General features: G+C 43.9%; 2 protein-coding genes across 17 annotated transcripts in view; one reads left to right on the forward strand and one right to left on the reverse strand.

The window, feature by feature from the left end:
* Nucleotides 1–15,512, reverse strand: part of LRRC36 (leucine rich repeat containing 36) — a 78,038-nt gene that overhangs the window by 7,383 nt on the left and 55,143 nt on the right. For 9 of the 16 annotated variants that reach the window (XM_059151724.1, XM_059151725.1, XM_059151726.1 and 6 more), the window contains 7 exons: nt 14,746–15,186; nt 13,869–14,158; nt 11,848–12,013; nt 10,741–10,886; nt 9,822–9,945; nt 9,008–9,122; nt 6,419–6,755 (listed from right to left, as the gene is read on the reverse strand). In XM_059151724.1, coding sequence (XP_059007707.1) covers nt 6,530–6,755; nt 9,008–9,122; nt 9,822–9,945; nt 10,741–10,886; nt 11,848–12,013; nt 13,869–14,158; nt 14,746–15,186 — 1,508 coding nt within the window. In that variant the 3' untranslated portion in view covers nt 6,419–6,529. Of the gene's footprint in view, nt 1–1,827; nt 4,695–6,198; nt 6,342–6,418; nt 6,756–9,007; nt 9,123–9,821; nt 9,946–10,740; nt 10,887–11,847; nt 12,014–13,868; nt 14,159–14,745; nt 15,187–15,512 lie in introns of those variants that run through there. The other 7 variants (XR_009348626.1, XM_059151727.1, XR_009348627.1 and 4 more) reach the window with 6 other exon arrangements.
* On the forward strand, nt 885–1,970 carry TPPP3 (tubulin polymerization promoting protein family member 3). Its single transcript, XM_059151791.1, has 3 exons — nt 885–1,072; nt 1,188–1,341; nt 1,443–1,970. The coding sequence occupies exons 1-3, from the start codon at nt 885–887 to the stop codon at nt 1,629–1,631; spliced, it is 531 nt and encodes a 176-aa protein (XP_059007774.1). The 3' UTR covers nt 1,632–1,970.

Here is a 15,512-nt window from a genome sequence, read left to right on the forward strand (position 1 = left end):
CTACACACTGGGAGGTTACAGCACCAATGGATGGCAAGGGGCCAGGCGACCATGGTTGTGCTCCAGGCGCTGGGAGTGCTGGTGTGCCGCACCCGTGGGCCCCAGTTCCCTAGCCCAGCCCAGCCCAGCAGCACTGGGAGCTTCTCTCTGAGCCACTCTGACACCATCCTGCCCTTAGCAACATTCTCCCAGTAGCACTACCCTCCCTTAGCAACTGTCTCCAGGCTTCACAAACTGTGGCCAGGCCAGCCCCAAACTCCTGCTCCCCTCATGTTTTTGTTTAACAGCAAATAGTAACAAGGCCCTGGCTGAGCCAGCTGCACCCCTGCCTAAGGCACATAACCCCTGCTTATGCTTTAGCTCCCTTCTCAGCCTGGGCTGTGTCTTGCTGGGTCCTGAGGACCCTGACAGAGACCCTGTCCTAAATACCTGCCCAACTAGCAGCCAGGCATGGAACTCCTAGGGAGGGGGGCCAGCCCTGCCAACCTCACTTCCACCCGAGCAGGCTTTGTGCCAGGGCCAGACAAAGCCATGGCCCCAGCTGCTGCCCTCACAGTCTTTCTGGACAGTGCCACTCTGTTCCCAGCCTAGTGTGGGCATCATGATTTCATCTTTTGAACTCTACTCTAAGCCAGGGCTGGCATTAAGTAACAGTACCTTTCCTTTTGGGGCTCTGAGGCCCAGGGACATACTGAGTGCTAGCCCCTTTCCCCAGGCAGCTCCATGTACGATTCTGAGGGTTTATGGCACAAGTGCGCATAACTCAGACCTTGGTAGATTTTGAGGTAGAGGCAGTGATGTTCTGTGCACTGGGGAGAGGAGGGGTATCTTGGCTGAGAGGTGACTGAGGTGGGTCATGTCTCCCCCACCCACCACAGGGTGGCATGGCAACGAGCACCGATGTGGCTGGGCTGGAGGAAAGCTTCCGCAAATTTGCCATCCATGGTGACCCCAAGGCCAGTGGGCAAGAGATGAATGGCAAGAACTGGGCCAAGCTGTGTAAGGACTGCAAGGTGGCTGACGGAAAGGTGGTGACAGGGACGGATGTCGACATCGTCTTCTCCAAAGTCAAGTGAGCCCCAGGCAGTCCTTGCTTCTGATGTTCCCAGAAGGTGGGGAACTGGGGGGCTGGAACCAGGGAAGACATGGGGAAGGGGGAAAACTAATGGTGCCCACATACCTGGCAGGGGAAAGTCTGCTCGGGTTATCAACTATGAGGAGTTCAAGAAGGCCCTAGAAGAGCTGGCAATGAAGCGATTCAAAGGGAAGAGTAAGGAGGAAGCCTTTGATGCTATCTGCCAGCTGGTGGCAGGCAAGGAGCCAGCCAATGTGGGAGTCACCGTAAGTATCTTGGCTGACGGGGATATGGGGAATCATGGCTGGGGGTGGAGGGCTGGGTTCCCTAACCAGGCATCCCTGGGGGAACAACTCTATCCAAACAGAAAGCAAAGACAGGAGGTGCTGTGGAACGGCTGACCGACACCAGCAAGTACACAGGCTCCCATAAGGAGCGCTTTGATGAGAGCGGCAAGGGCAAAGGCATTGCTGGGCGTCAGGACATCCTGGATGACAGCGGCTATGTGAGTGCCTACAAGAATGCGGGCACCTATGATGCCAAGGTCAAGAAGTGAGGCCTGGGAAGGCCCCCAGTGCGGCTGCCCCCAACAGATGCTCAGGCCTGGGCCTAAAGGGCATGTGGAGCAAGAGAGCCCTGTCCCCTCCCTGCTGGACCTACCACCCAGCGCTTTCTGCCCAGCCCTACTAGGACTCTCACCCAGACTGCTCTGCATCCCCTTCCTCTTTCCTCCCTGACTTCAGCTATCTGGGGAGAGTCTGTGCCTATTGCCTCACTGCCCCAACCTAGCCCCAGGCATGGCTAACCCCTGCGTGCTTGCCTCATATTTAAGCTGCTGCTCTGGCCAAGTGCCTAATTCTTACCCAGACCTCAATAAAGACACCTTTTGTATCAATATGGCCTGGTCAGGTTTATAATAATAGGGTTAATGACATTCACACCTTCATGACCTCTGTTGCCACTCACTTGCATGTCACACTCTGCCCAGAAAAAGACATACATCAGGCCCCTTCCATTAGCACAGAGCCAGACTGCCTGAGGATGCTCCTTAGGAAATTCTAAGGCATCTCACCTCTGTCTTTACCCAAATCTTAAGATCACAGCTTGCTGTCCTATTAGGGTTCAGTCTTGGTTTCTCCAGGAAAGAGGAATGAGACAGCAGAGTAGGCCTGGGCCAGGTATTAGGGAGGGCCCAGTGCCAGGCCTCAGGTGTATGTCTGCTGACAGGTCCCTACCTCAATGGGGCCACCAAGGTTAGTCATTTTGGGGTCTAACTTAGATGGTCAGAGAATGCAAGACCAGTAGGAATGTTAGAAAGTAGATAGTCCAACTCCCTAATTTTAGAGCTGAGGCCCAGAGAGTGAGGGGGCTTCTGCAGAACAGAGCCCAGAACCATATCTCTTGCCCCAGGCCAGGCTTTTTCTATTAGCAAGCCCTAACACTGATTTCCAAAAATGGTGCTGGATGGCCAGTGATAAGAGCCTGGCACCCAACACCAGCCTTTGGCAGGTGAGCAGGATGTCCAACAGTGAAGGGGCTGCTTACTGATTCCCTCACATTTGTTCAACATCCCAGGTTGGGAGAGGAGAGGGGAAATCTCTGGTGCCTGAGATCAACCTGTTTTCTTCTCTGAGGCTCTGGGTATTAGGCCATAGCTATTTCCAAGCCCAAGGCTTTGGGGCCAACTCTTCTTCCTTCCCGTTGACAAGCAGACAAGATGGAACTTAGGGCCTGCCCAGGAGAGGGCAACTCCCAAGGATGCTAGAAAAGGCTTAACAGATACACACCCACAAATGCCCCCCCCCCTTTTTTTTTTTTCCTGACATGGATAAGGCAGCAAAGCTTATAGCTCTTTATTCCCTCATCCCATAGACTGTTCTGGGATGTTCCTTCCCCAGGTAGGCCTAGAGTCCCTGAGTCCAACTCTATTTGGAGTGGGGTTGGAGAAGAATAGTATGGGCAGGGACACTAGGGAAATGAGATGGGAATTTCAGTGGGGAGGTCAGCACCTGGCCACAGCAGAGCCTTGTCTAACAGCTGGCAGCTATGGGCTCCTCCTGACTCAGCTGACCTCATCACTGCCCAGAGAGGAGTTTCAGAGAGCTTTATCTCTCCCACCATCAGACAGTGAGAGGAATGATTTCTTCAGCCTTATGGAATTTGTTGAATTGCAAACTTAAGTGAGCAAAATAAGACTGAAACCCAAATCCTTCTGGCTTGCATTTACTAAAATAATTCCCATAGTGAAAAGAATTTAACTGTATTGTATTGGTCCAGGCTATAAAGCAGGTGAGTACCATCCAATGTATAGGGGAGCAGCAAGCTCAGCTCCTCCTCTGACTAGCAACATGGCTTAGAGGAGTCCAGAGAGAGAAAAGGCTGAGCCACAAAACTCTATCTTATAGGAGTAAAGCACCTCTTCTTGAAAAGTAGTTATGGAACCTGAGAGAAATAAAGGCCCTCCTGGAGCCAGTAAACTCCCTAAGGACTGATGGATCTAGCAGAATCTGGTATGTGGCATCGACCACCCAAATAATGCCACTTCAGCCCTTCAGTTCTCACTGTTTCATCCTCCACAGTCTCCTCATGGGTACCCTGGCTAGCACAACCAGGTAGGCAAGGAAGAGAGGTTAGGTTCTGTGGGACAGAGCCATTAAAACTCTATGTATGGCTGGCAAGAAGACTACACTTGTCAGATTGGCCCTGCTCCTCCTTTTGGACGTAGAACTTGCCCGAGAATCCAGTTTCCATCCCAGCCCTGTTTCCCTTTTCCTCCCAACAGTCCCAGGCCTATGGTGAGAAATCCCTCTCCACTGACTTTCTACTTGCTTCAGGAACCTTCCCCACTCCATGTTGAGCCCACTTAGCCCCACAGGGCAACAACTCTTTGGCCCTCTCTTTGACACCCCCATCCCTGTCCCTGCCCTCTGGACCAAGGGAAATTAGGAAACACAGTTGACTCCCCCAGACATGGCCAGCAACCCTAGAGAGGTGCCTGGCCTGGGGCAGGACCAGTCACTTTCAGTGCCAACAGAAAATAGGGTAAAAGGTAATTGACTCAGTCTGCTCCTCCTTAGAGGGACCCTAAATGTGTTTTGGGTCTAGCATTATTAGATGTCTATAGGGTAAGGAAGGGAGAGCTGGGGTTGAGAAGTTCATTATTTTTCCCTCAATGGTCTACCCAGTAAGTTGGCCTGTGTACTGAGCCAGGACTTCGAAATACGACAACTCAGGGCTATAAGGCTACTGGCTGAGCCTACCCTACCTGGGCAAGGTTTATACTTTTTGGGGTCCTTTTAATGGGGCCAGGGCAGGCCTAGGAAAGTCAGGAAGGGGGCTGTTCTCACTACTTCCACAGAGTACAAGCTCACTTGAGTTCCTGCAGGGCCATGCTCCTCAAAGAAACTTATGGCTCCTTTGTACATGCTTCTTTTGAGAACCCATGTAAAATTCAGAGGTCTGTGGATTTTATTTATAACTTAGAGGTGTGCGATCTTGGTTGTGATCTTCATGTCTCATTATTTTGGCTATAGCTCTCCTTCCCTGCAGAGTACCTGGGTCAGGGGAGCAAATAAGTGTGTAATCTTTCCACCTTTCTGTTTCTCTCTCTGACACGACCCTGGAGATGAAGAGAAGCACAACACGGAGTTAGGTTGACAGTCCTTTGTCTTCTACATGCTCCCTGGCAACATTAGCTGCCTGGACTACCGTGAAGCAGAAACATACTTAGAGCCACTTTCATTATCTTTCCCATCAATTTTTAAATGCCCAACCAATCAGGATTTGGAAAAATTATGCCTCGGGGCTGAAATACAGGGTACTTGTGTAAAGTGAACCCAAAACTAACATCTGGAAGCTTCATCTCTGGTCTGGACCACACCAGTCTTCGCTCACATCTCTGCCTCCTCTTTGGTTTCCCTACTCCACATGGCCCTCAACCCACTCCTCTTACATAGAAAGCTTCTCAAACACAAATGCCACTCCTTTGTCTTCCCATCTAAAATCTTCAAGGACCAGTGCGACCTAGTTCCTACTCATCTCAGCACCTCAGTTTCCTGAACGGACCATGTTCCTTCCCATTGCCTCTGTCCTTGGCCCTATGCCTTGCTTGGTGACTTCTTATTCATTCTTCAGGTCTCAGTTAAAAGATCCTTTCTTGGGGCGCCTGCGTGGCTCAGTGGGTTAAAGCCTCTGCCTTCAGCTCAGGACATGATCCCAGGGTCCTGGGATTGAGCTCCCATCAGGCTCTCTGCCCGGCAGGGAGCCTGCTTCCTCCTCTCTCTCTGCCTGCCTCTCTGCCTACTTGTGATCTTTCTCTGTCAAATAAATAAATAAAATCTTAAAAAAAAAAAAAAAAAAAGACCCTTTCTTTAGGGGCGCCTGGCTGGCTCAGTGGGAGGAGCATGTGACTATTGATCTTGGGGTCAAAAGTTTGAGCCCCACATTGGGCATAGAGATTCCTTAACATAACTACAATAAAATTTAAAAAAAGAAAAAGAAAAAGAATGATCATTTCTTTAGCAGACATTTCCTGACACCATATCTCCCAGGCTAGGACAGGTCCTATATATATATATATACATATATATATATATATATAGACATATATATATATATATATATATATATAGACATATATGTGTGTGTGTGTGTGTGTGTGTATTCTTTCTCCCAGGATCATGACCCATGTCATGACCCACATCTTTCCCGCCGTGCAATCCCTCTAGGGGCTTCAGACTTCTGTGCATTCTTGGCCTGGGAGACTCTGCATGCCCCTTCTATCTGTTACCACTATAATTCTGCAAACTTCCACTCATATGACAGGTCCTCACTGATGCCTTCTCCAACTCCCCAGAGTGGGAATTCCTTCCTCTGCCTCTCTCTCTCTCCCTCTCCCTCTCTGTTTCTCTCTCCAGGGCACCTTTGGGCTTGTATTTAGACCTGTTTGATACCAATACCAAATACCATCACATGAGTTTTGCTTTTCTCAACTAAACTGTTGGTTGCTCCTGAGCTGACCCCAGACAGTGTCATCTTTTCACTATCATAGGAGGAAACTCAAAACGTGTTTGATGGACCAATCAATATAGAATCTCTGAAATTTGTTCTAACACAAAACATACCTGGCCGTTGATGTTCTTTTTTAACCTTCGACTACATAGTTTCAAGTGACACTCAAAAAAATGTCTGATGTTTTTTTCCTTTCAACATTTTCAGCCAAATGTTTCTATGTGATATGATGCGTAGGATTAAGTGCCAACTATTTCTGTGGGCAGGGAGAAAGAATGACCCAATGGGAGGAGATTAAAAAAAAATGAAATAAAAAAGACCAATACAATGTAATCAGAATAAGATTTTTTCTTAATCTTGTGGGTAAATACCACCATACTAGTGGCAATGACACCGAGAGCCCCCCTTGGGCTGAGGGGGAAGCTGCAGAGAAGGTGCTCAGCACTAGCTCCATAAACTAGGCTCTGGAACAGAGTCTGAGACACTCTGTATTAGATACTGACCCGTGTCATGTGCCACTGGTGAGGAGGAAGACAGCGTGCTTTTCCCAAAGGGTGACGATCTCCCCAAATGATGACTCTTCTCAGGAGGCAGGAGTGCTTTCCCAGAATAACCTTTTTGCTCTTTATTCAGCTGCTGCAGCAGATACTCATTAGTTACCACAAGGGATCTGAGGCACAGGCGAAAAAGACAGTCATGAAATCATAAAAGCAAAGCAGATGCTATTCAGACCTGAAATGTTTACTAAAGACAAATGTAAAATGAAGTAACATCTTTAAATAGAAAGAACTGACCGATTTATGAGTGGGTTATTTTAAAAGCAGGCTGACAGTTTCTTTCTTCATTACAGTTCTGTTTGATTATGTTCCAGACTGACTGTAGCAATAACATAAGTTCACATTTTATATAGTGATTGTTCTCTTCTTTCCAAAGCACTTTCATGATGAGGTAAGTGGAAGTACTGGAAGACTGGCACCTGACCAGGCTTCCAATTTCTACCCCCAAATCTTAACTTCTACTTCATCTAATTGATCCTAATTAACTAATGGTGCTAGTCATGACTGTATTCTTGGACTCTGTATTACCATGTAATATTAAAAGCTATCAGATGCTAACAACAAAAAGCATGTACAATATTGTTCATTGTAATACTATTTGTAACAGCAAAAATACTTTCCACCTAAATGTCCATCAATAGAAGACTAATCGGGGCACCTGGGTGGCTCAGTGGTTTAAGGCTCTGCCTTCAGCTCAGGTCATGGTCTCAGGGTCCTGGGATCGAGCCCCTCATCGGGCTCTCCGCTCGGTGGGGAGCCTGCTTCCCCCTCTCTCTCTGTCTGCCTCTCTGCCTACCTGTGACCTCTCTCTCTCTCTCTCTGTCACATAAATAAATAATCTTTTAAAAAAATAGAAAAAAAATAGAAGATTAATCACAGTTGGAGTCCTATGCAGTTATAAAAAGGAAGCAAAATTAACTCTATATACTGCTGTGAAGTGATTTCTAAGAAAAAACGTTAAAACAACATTATGCTTTTTCTATTTGTCTGAATAAGATAACATTTTGTAGATTTGACTTTGGGACCATGTAAATAAATGTTTTACATAATTACAAAACAAGAGTAAATAAAAACAACTAAATTCCTTATGAATCAAAAGCAAAATGAAAAAAATTGAGGCTGTATATTGAATTGATGGTTTAACAACACACACAAGAATTATTTCAAGTTATTTTAAAATATAGCAATTTGAGGGGAGCCTGGGTGGCTTAGTGGGTTAAAGCCTCTGCCTTCCACTCAGGTCATTATCCCAGGGTTCTGGGATCGAGCATCGGGCTCTCTGCTCAGCAAGGAGGCTGCTTCCTCCTCTCTCTCTGCCTGCTTCTCTGCCTACTTGTGATCTCTGTCTGTCAAATAAATAAATAAAAAATATTTTAAATATATATATATATATATATATATATATATATATATATATATATATAGCAATTTGACTATATATCACTTAAAGAGATATACCCTAATGTTTTCAAAATGCGGTCCCCAAATCAGCAACAGCATCACCTGGAAGCCTGTTAGAAATGTAAATTCTTTGTACCCATCAGAACTGTTGAATCAGAAACTCAGGCTGGGGACCCAGCAATCTATATTTCACTAAATTTTTCAGGTGATTCTGATACCCCGTTTGAGAAGGATGATTTTAGGCTGCTTCCTCTACTTTTGTGTTTGAAATAATTATAATGAATAGTTTTTAAAAAAGCCATCTAGAATGGGTCTGGGTTTAATTCTCTGAATATGAAGCTATCCTAATTCGCAAGGTATTCATGAAGTAAAGTGTGAGGATGCTAGTATGGGGATGGGGTTCTTATGTTTAAACTTCAATGAAAGTCATTGCAAAGGTGTTTTGCAAATCAAAATGTCAAGAGCTTCTGTAAATGTACTAATAGTCTTGAAGCTTCTGATTTGTCTGGCTGGCATTCTGAGGGTACCATTTTTTTGAAGAGGCTGATGTTGTCGAGCTCCTCTGAAGAGAACAAATACATTGGACTTTCATCACTCTCCCTAAGTGCCTGATGTCTCTCCTGAGATCATTGGGAGGCAGGCATTTCCCAGAAGAGCCAGATGGCTGATTTTAGGGGCATGCAGTGACCAAGGAAAGCTAGCTGACTCAAACAAGGGTCCTGTTGAATCTAGCGAGAAACTACTTATTTTTAAGGTGCTGCAACCCACTGATGCCAGCAAAGATTTAGTCCCTCATGTGTCCTGGAACACAGAAGGTTTACACACAAATACACCTACATACATGAGGTTTACACACAGAATGGAGTTATTTTGAAAAGGATCTAGACATTAACAAATAAGACAAAACTGATAAAGGAAAGTAAGTATCTGCCTCCAGAAGCTAGCTAGATAGGCCCTCTCCTACCTCTGACTTTCATGGAGAAGGGCCACTGTCTCCTCCAGCTTTTTCAGCTGGGCAAGCTCCTGGTTCAGGCAAGCCACCTGCATGTTCAGCTGTTGGTTTTTGCGCAGAAGATCGTCTACAAAGGGTACAATAGCCAGGCGTGAACAGGATTCCAAGCCACTATCTTTGAGCAGAGCTTAAGTAGTCGGGTGGCCATCTAAAGAATCGAGGGCCCCACTGCCTCCATCTCTGCACTCCATTCACCATTCCCTCAGAGACAGCAGATATGGGGCTTAGGAACAGAGATATCAGAATTAAAATTCAATCATTTAATACTGCACATTAGTTTATTTTTCAGAATTTCACTAGGGTTAATAACCCTGCCCCACCATGGTCATGAGGATTCAATCCTTGTTTAGCAGAGTCAACACATGTTAGGCCTCTCTATAGTCTCCATTTTAGTTTGCGAATGTAGGTCCTTCAGTGCTTACGGAATCTGTGAAAACATCTGGAACTGTGTTGGGCACATAGTAATAACTCAATGAGTATGCACAAACTGAATTTGTAGTCAAGGTACTCATACCTAGTTCCCCCAAAATGTTACCGTTGCCTGTAATAATGAAGCATGGGAACTCTGGTCTTAAGGAAGTCAGTCTCATAGAACAGTACTTCTTAAACTTTAATATGCTTACAAATCACCTGGGGGTTTTGTTAAAAACAGATTCTAATTCAGTAGGTCCGAGGTGAAGCCTCAGTTGATGAAGCTTATTAAATGGGTCATCTATAAACAAACAGTTGTCTTGGGACACACCACATGTTGCTTTCCTGAACTCACCATAAGTGTGTGACTGGTGCCCACTCACAATCATGGTAGCAGCACCTTCCTCCAACTGCTTGATTTTTTCTGACAAAACGAGGTTTTCTTCTAGCACTCTGACCAGTTTTTGCTTCAAACTTTCCTTTAGATGAGAAAACACAATACAAATACATTAAGAATCTGAAAATCTGTGGAGGGCTTTTAGAAAACTGAAAAACATTTTCCTCTTTTAGTGATAAACTAAAGGGAGCTCAGCATCTCTCTGACTTTCTCATTAGAATTTTAATTTTGGTAAAAATAGCTCAAGTGCAGCAAACAAACAGCACAAGGAGATGCAGTATTTCCTGTGAGTTATTCACTATTCTTGCAGGACAAGTGCTTCTCTGACAGTGGCCAGCAATTCTGAATCACCTCTCTAAAGTTCTAGAAACTTAAGTTGGTGTGTGAAAATCCTCTTATGCTAAGAAAAGAGGGGAAAAGCCTACAGATATGGGTCCCTTCTTCCTTTCCCAAAGTCAGCAGCCTGATCCTCTAGGAATGGCTCCTGTTTCAGGGCTCTCTGTTCCATCAGAAGGGAGGAAAGACACAATCCCAGACACACTAGCCTTCCCTCATTGGAATTAAACCATAAACTTCCAAAATGCGAACCTAAGTATTTTCATTCTAAAGTCATTTTTTTTTTCCTGCTCTCCAAGTCTTTAGAATTTTTGGAATAGGGCTAAGATTAGGGAGTCATCCTTGCAGAACCTCCAAGTTGTTCCCATGCTGGCAAGTTTTGTGTTCCTGATTTGCCTTGACTGACTTCTCTCGATTTTGGTTCCCGAATACCTAGGTTCATGGTGATGATGATGTTTATGGCACAAAGCTGTCTAGTTTTGCTGCTCTGTCCTTTTCTGGTAAAGAAAGAGTAGGAAAGGAAGACAAGAGAGAAACATACCATGTCATTAGGGACCACATGCCCAGCTTCCTTCAGTTCCATCTCTCTCCTGCGGAAGGTTTTTGATGTATCTTCAGGATGTGAGTGACACCACTGCTGGGAAGGAGCAGGGACTACCAAAGTCAGAAGTAAATCTCGGGCAGGACCTGCCAAAAATTCAGGTTGGGCACACGGGCCAATCTTAAAAGCTAAAGCACAGTATTCCTAGTCAACAACTACCAGCTCGGTAGGACAAATATAATCTACTATTTCCTTTTTACAAGAATTTGCTAAGTATAAGAGGTGTTTCATAATGGATAAGAAATTCCATCCCATGCCTTCTATGGAGAAACAACAGTAGACCTTCATGAGTACACCCTCAATAGCCCTGTGCTATTATTCTCTAGTCACCCATGAGTGGCTCCTGAGGATAATTTCCTAAAAAATGAGAGCAGAGAGTCAATGTGGGAAGGAAAGTAACTATACTAAGATTTTTTCTCTTATGTGTCTCTTTAGAAATTAAAAAAAAAATTAAGCCCAAGCAACTTTAAAGTTTCTCGTTCTTCCTAAACGTTTACCACCACCAAAATCTCCTTGAACTCTTTCCATTTAACAATAAACAAAGACGTGGGGGCAACATTTGCAGTACTATTTTTCCTCCAACTTCCTAAAAAAGAAGCCCTAAGAAGAGTCCAAGTCATTTATTCATTCATGTTTTTCAAATCATAACATTTTAACAGGCATTTTAGAATTCTGATGATCAAGCCCAATTTTTATTGTATTTATTATTGGCACTGTCCCAAGGATCATAAAATCCTTTCATAATCATTAACACCACAGTGCTCTGTTGTACGTATGTCATCACTCTACATATTACCCAAAAACTAGCAAAAAAAATGTCACAAAAGGTATAAAACAATTGGTACATGAGGGAAGAATATTGATAAACAGGGAAGACAACTATGAGAAAAAAGCAGATTTGTCAATTACTGTGCCACTGACAAATTTTGATGATCATGCAAACAATTTTTTCCTTGCGAGTTAAGGGGGCTGAATGGCTTTTATAGGAACACAGAGCAGAAGCAAGGTTCTGACCCTTCTTCAGGAGCTGAGAATGCATTCACTTACTGAGAAACTTCTTGTTAAGAAGGAGAGAGCCAGAGCCATTCCAGTGCTTATCCACAAGCTCCAAGAGCTGTCTGAGGACAGTGGCCACATGAGAGGTTCTGGCAGAGATCGGCGGACTGTGGTTTCCTGGCAAACCATGCAAACTGCCCAGGTCACTAGAGAGAGGCTCAAGAAAGAAAAAAAAAAAACACCACCAACCATTTGTCATTCTTACACAATATGGGAAGTAAGATTCTGGACATTTAAGGTGTTAACATTAAAAAAAAAAAAAGGTGGTTTGATCTCTCAGTTTGGATTTAAAAAGAATGTTATTTATGTCCAAGCAAATATAGTAGTATATCCAAGGATAATTTCAAAGATAACAGTACACTCTATCATAATCAGTAGAGATTTTTAGAAGAAAACATTAAGTTTTGACACCTAGAACTATGGCTCAGTATATTAAGTTATGTAGTATAAAAAGATTAAACTTGCAGAACATTTTAAAAACATTTTACAGGGGTGCCTGGGTGGCTCAGTGGGTTAAGCCTCTGCCTTCAGCTCAGGTCATGATCCTAGGGTCCTGGGATCAAGCCCCACATCGGGCTCTCTGCTCGGCAGGGATCCTGCTTCCTCCTCTCTCTCTACCTGCCTTCTCTTCTGCCTACTTGTGATCTCTCTCTGTCAAATAAATAAATAAAATCTTAAAAAAAATTTTACAGATCACAAAATGGGGAGCATTTAAAAAAATTTTTTAGTTTACTTAAGTAAACTCTATATCCAATATGATGTTCAAACTCATGACCCTGATATCAGTAGTCACATGCTCTACTGACTGAGCCAACGAGACCTGCCAAAAATGCGGGTTATTTTATTTTAAGACACTGATTTATTTTAGAAAGAGAGAGCATGAGGGGAAGGGTAGAAGGAGAGAGAATCTCAAACATACATGCTCAGCATGCATCCTGATATAAGGCTCAATCCCAATGACACCGAGATCATGACCTGAGATGAAATCAAGTCAGATGCTTAACCAACATTGCCACCTAGGCACCCCTGGGGAGTATTTTAAAAATTGTAACTCATAAGTTTATATTTAGTATGTTAACATATAGTAAACATAAATGTTCTATAACATTTGAAAGATTTTATTGATTTTAGAGAGAGAGAGAGAAAGAGAGAGAACATGGCCACAGGGGAAAGGAAGAGGAAGAGGAAAAAGCAAACTCCCCACTGAGCAGGGAGCCAGACACAGGGATTCCAGGACCCTCGGATCATAACCTGAGCCAAAGGCAGATGGTTAACTGAGCCACCCAGATGCCCCTGTAATATTTTAAATGTTATATGTTAAATGTTAGTGTTGGACCTACTACTAAAGACACTTTTTATTCAGTAAGAATCTTATATAGAAATATGTATAGGTAGATCTGTCCAGTAAATGAATTTAAAAAACTGTGAATAATTTTAAAATTTAAGATTTTGGGGTGCCTGGGTGGCTCAGAGGGTTAAAGCCTCTGCCTTCGGTTCAGGTCATGATCCTAGCCCCACATTGGGCTCTCTGCTCGGCAGGGAGCTTGCTTCCTCCTCTTTCTGCCTGCCTTTCTGCCTACTTGTGATCTCTGTCAAGTAAATAAATAAAATCTTTTTTAAAAAGTTAAGAAAAATTTAAGATTTTAAGATTATAAACATTAGAGCTACAGAGTTCATTCTTCAGCCAACTCAGAGCCCCTGGCAACTTCTGTATTCCCTGCTGTGGTAAACTCTGTCTGCCACTTCTTATCATCAGAGTATGTTCCCACAAAATTTATACTCTGGAAGTAGATTGGCGAATGTTCTCACTGTAACAGAAATGAGAAAATGCAGCAGAAGGGGAATGCTTTTCCCAAGGACAATAGAGCACAGGCTTTGGCCTGGTAGTATTAACCACTGGCCTCTGAAAATCCCTTTGAATTTGTAGTACCCTTGGTCAGAATCACTACTACCCTCAACAGGTCTTGGATGTGATGTGTTTGATGAACAAGCACAAACAAACCAATACTTGCCTCGCTTCCCGTAGCATCTCTGAAACCAGTCTTTGGATTCAGGGTGGCAAGAATATTGTCCTTCTGCTTGAATCCTCTCCTCGATGGGCTTAATGACCTCTTGGTCAGATTCTCTCTGTGTTCAGAGGTCCCAGTAGGCAACAGCAGTGTCCGTAGAGAGTCTCCCAGGGCGGAGTTGTTTGGGAAAGATCCATGTGCTGGTGTTACATCACTGAGACTGGTAGATAATTGTTGCTCTACATTAACAAGCAGAGCAGGGTCACTGTTGAAATGTGTTGTGGCATACAGATCTGTGAAGGAAACAGGCTGGGAGATGACCCTGCCTTTCAGCTCCTTCATGTCTTACTTTCAACCCTACCCCACCAGAAGTCCAATGGTCATAATAACCTCTCCCTACTATACTATACACCTTCAACTCTATGGATCCTTTTTCTCCCCGCCTCCACCTGAAAATACCCAACTCTGGCTAAATCCAACTGTCCACATACTACAAGCCTACATGAGAGCAGTAGGCAAGGGGTGGAGAATAACATGCATCTCTTCTGTCTTCACTACTGTGAAGTAGTATGTGAAGTGTATTGCTCCGACTGTGGCCAGAGAAGGCTAGACGTTACTAGAAATATGTCCTGGCATGATATTTAGCTATAAGAGTACATAGCTATGAAGCTTACATTTCTGCATATTTTCTTTAATGATATATCTATATGTTAAACTCATATCCTGCAAATTTCTGGAAGTTTCATTGGCTACTGATACCCCAAAATCAAATTTTAAAAATGCTAATGCAATTTAAGAAATGTTAACTCCCCAAGATCTTCAGTTATACCTCTATCTCATGACTAGGAAAAAGGCCTATAAACTCACAGGAAGCTATTACCTGAACTAAGCTTCAAAAGCCTTCCGGTGCTAGAGTCAGGGTTTGACAGAGAAGTCAGTAAGTCTCCACAGGAATGGGATGTGGTGGCCTTCATGTCATTTGAAGGCCTTATGCTATATTCACGGTAGTTCTTGATTCTCTGAGGCCTTTTTCCAAGACTTCCATGCAGGGACAGATTGTGAGAATAATGACAATCATAATTTTCTAGACCAGCATCTGAAGGTAACTGATAGGGATGGATCTGGCTAGAATCACCCACATCCAGACGTTTACCCACTGAGACATCATGGGTAAGCTGGTGATTATCAGGTTTTAGTATCAAATCCTTTTCTGGAGAAGAACCTGAAGATTTATTGTCCAAAAAAGATAGTCGGTACCCTTCTCTAGCCATCTTCTCTGGGGATCGGACCGTAGACTGACGAGGAGAGTAGCGTCTAAATTCTAACCACCGCCAAGGAGAAAAGAAAAGACAAAATACAATGAGAATTCTTCTTGGCTCAGTTAGGGTACCTCTGTTCACTAGGGTACCTGTGTTCACTAGACATACCTCAGTATACCAGAAAAAGTTCTTAGGAAGCAATGGTTTATAATTTTGATAAATAGTAGCATAAAATGATAAAAGGACTTTTACATGGAACAACAACAAAATGTGTTGTATGCTGTGTGAACAATAAAGAATCTTTAGCATTCTGAAGATAAATTTCATGTCAACCTAATCCCCTAGGAATTTCCTCCTAAAACTATAGTATCAGAGTTTTCTAGATGCT

This window comes from Mustela lutreola, chromosome 16, assembly GCF_030435805.1.
Source record: "Mustela lutreola isolate mMusLut2 chromosome 16, mMusLut2.pri, whole genome shotgun sequence".
NCBI lineage: Eukaryota > Metazoa > Chordata > Mammalia > Carnivora > Mustelidae > Mustela > Mustela lutreola.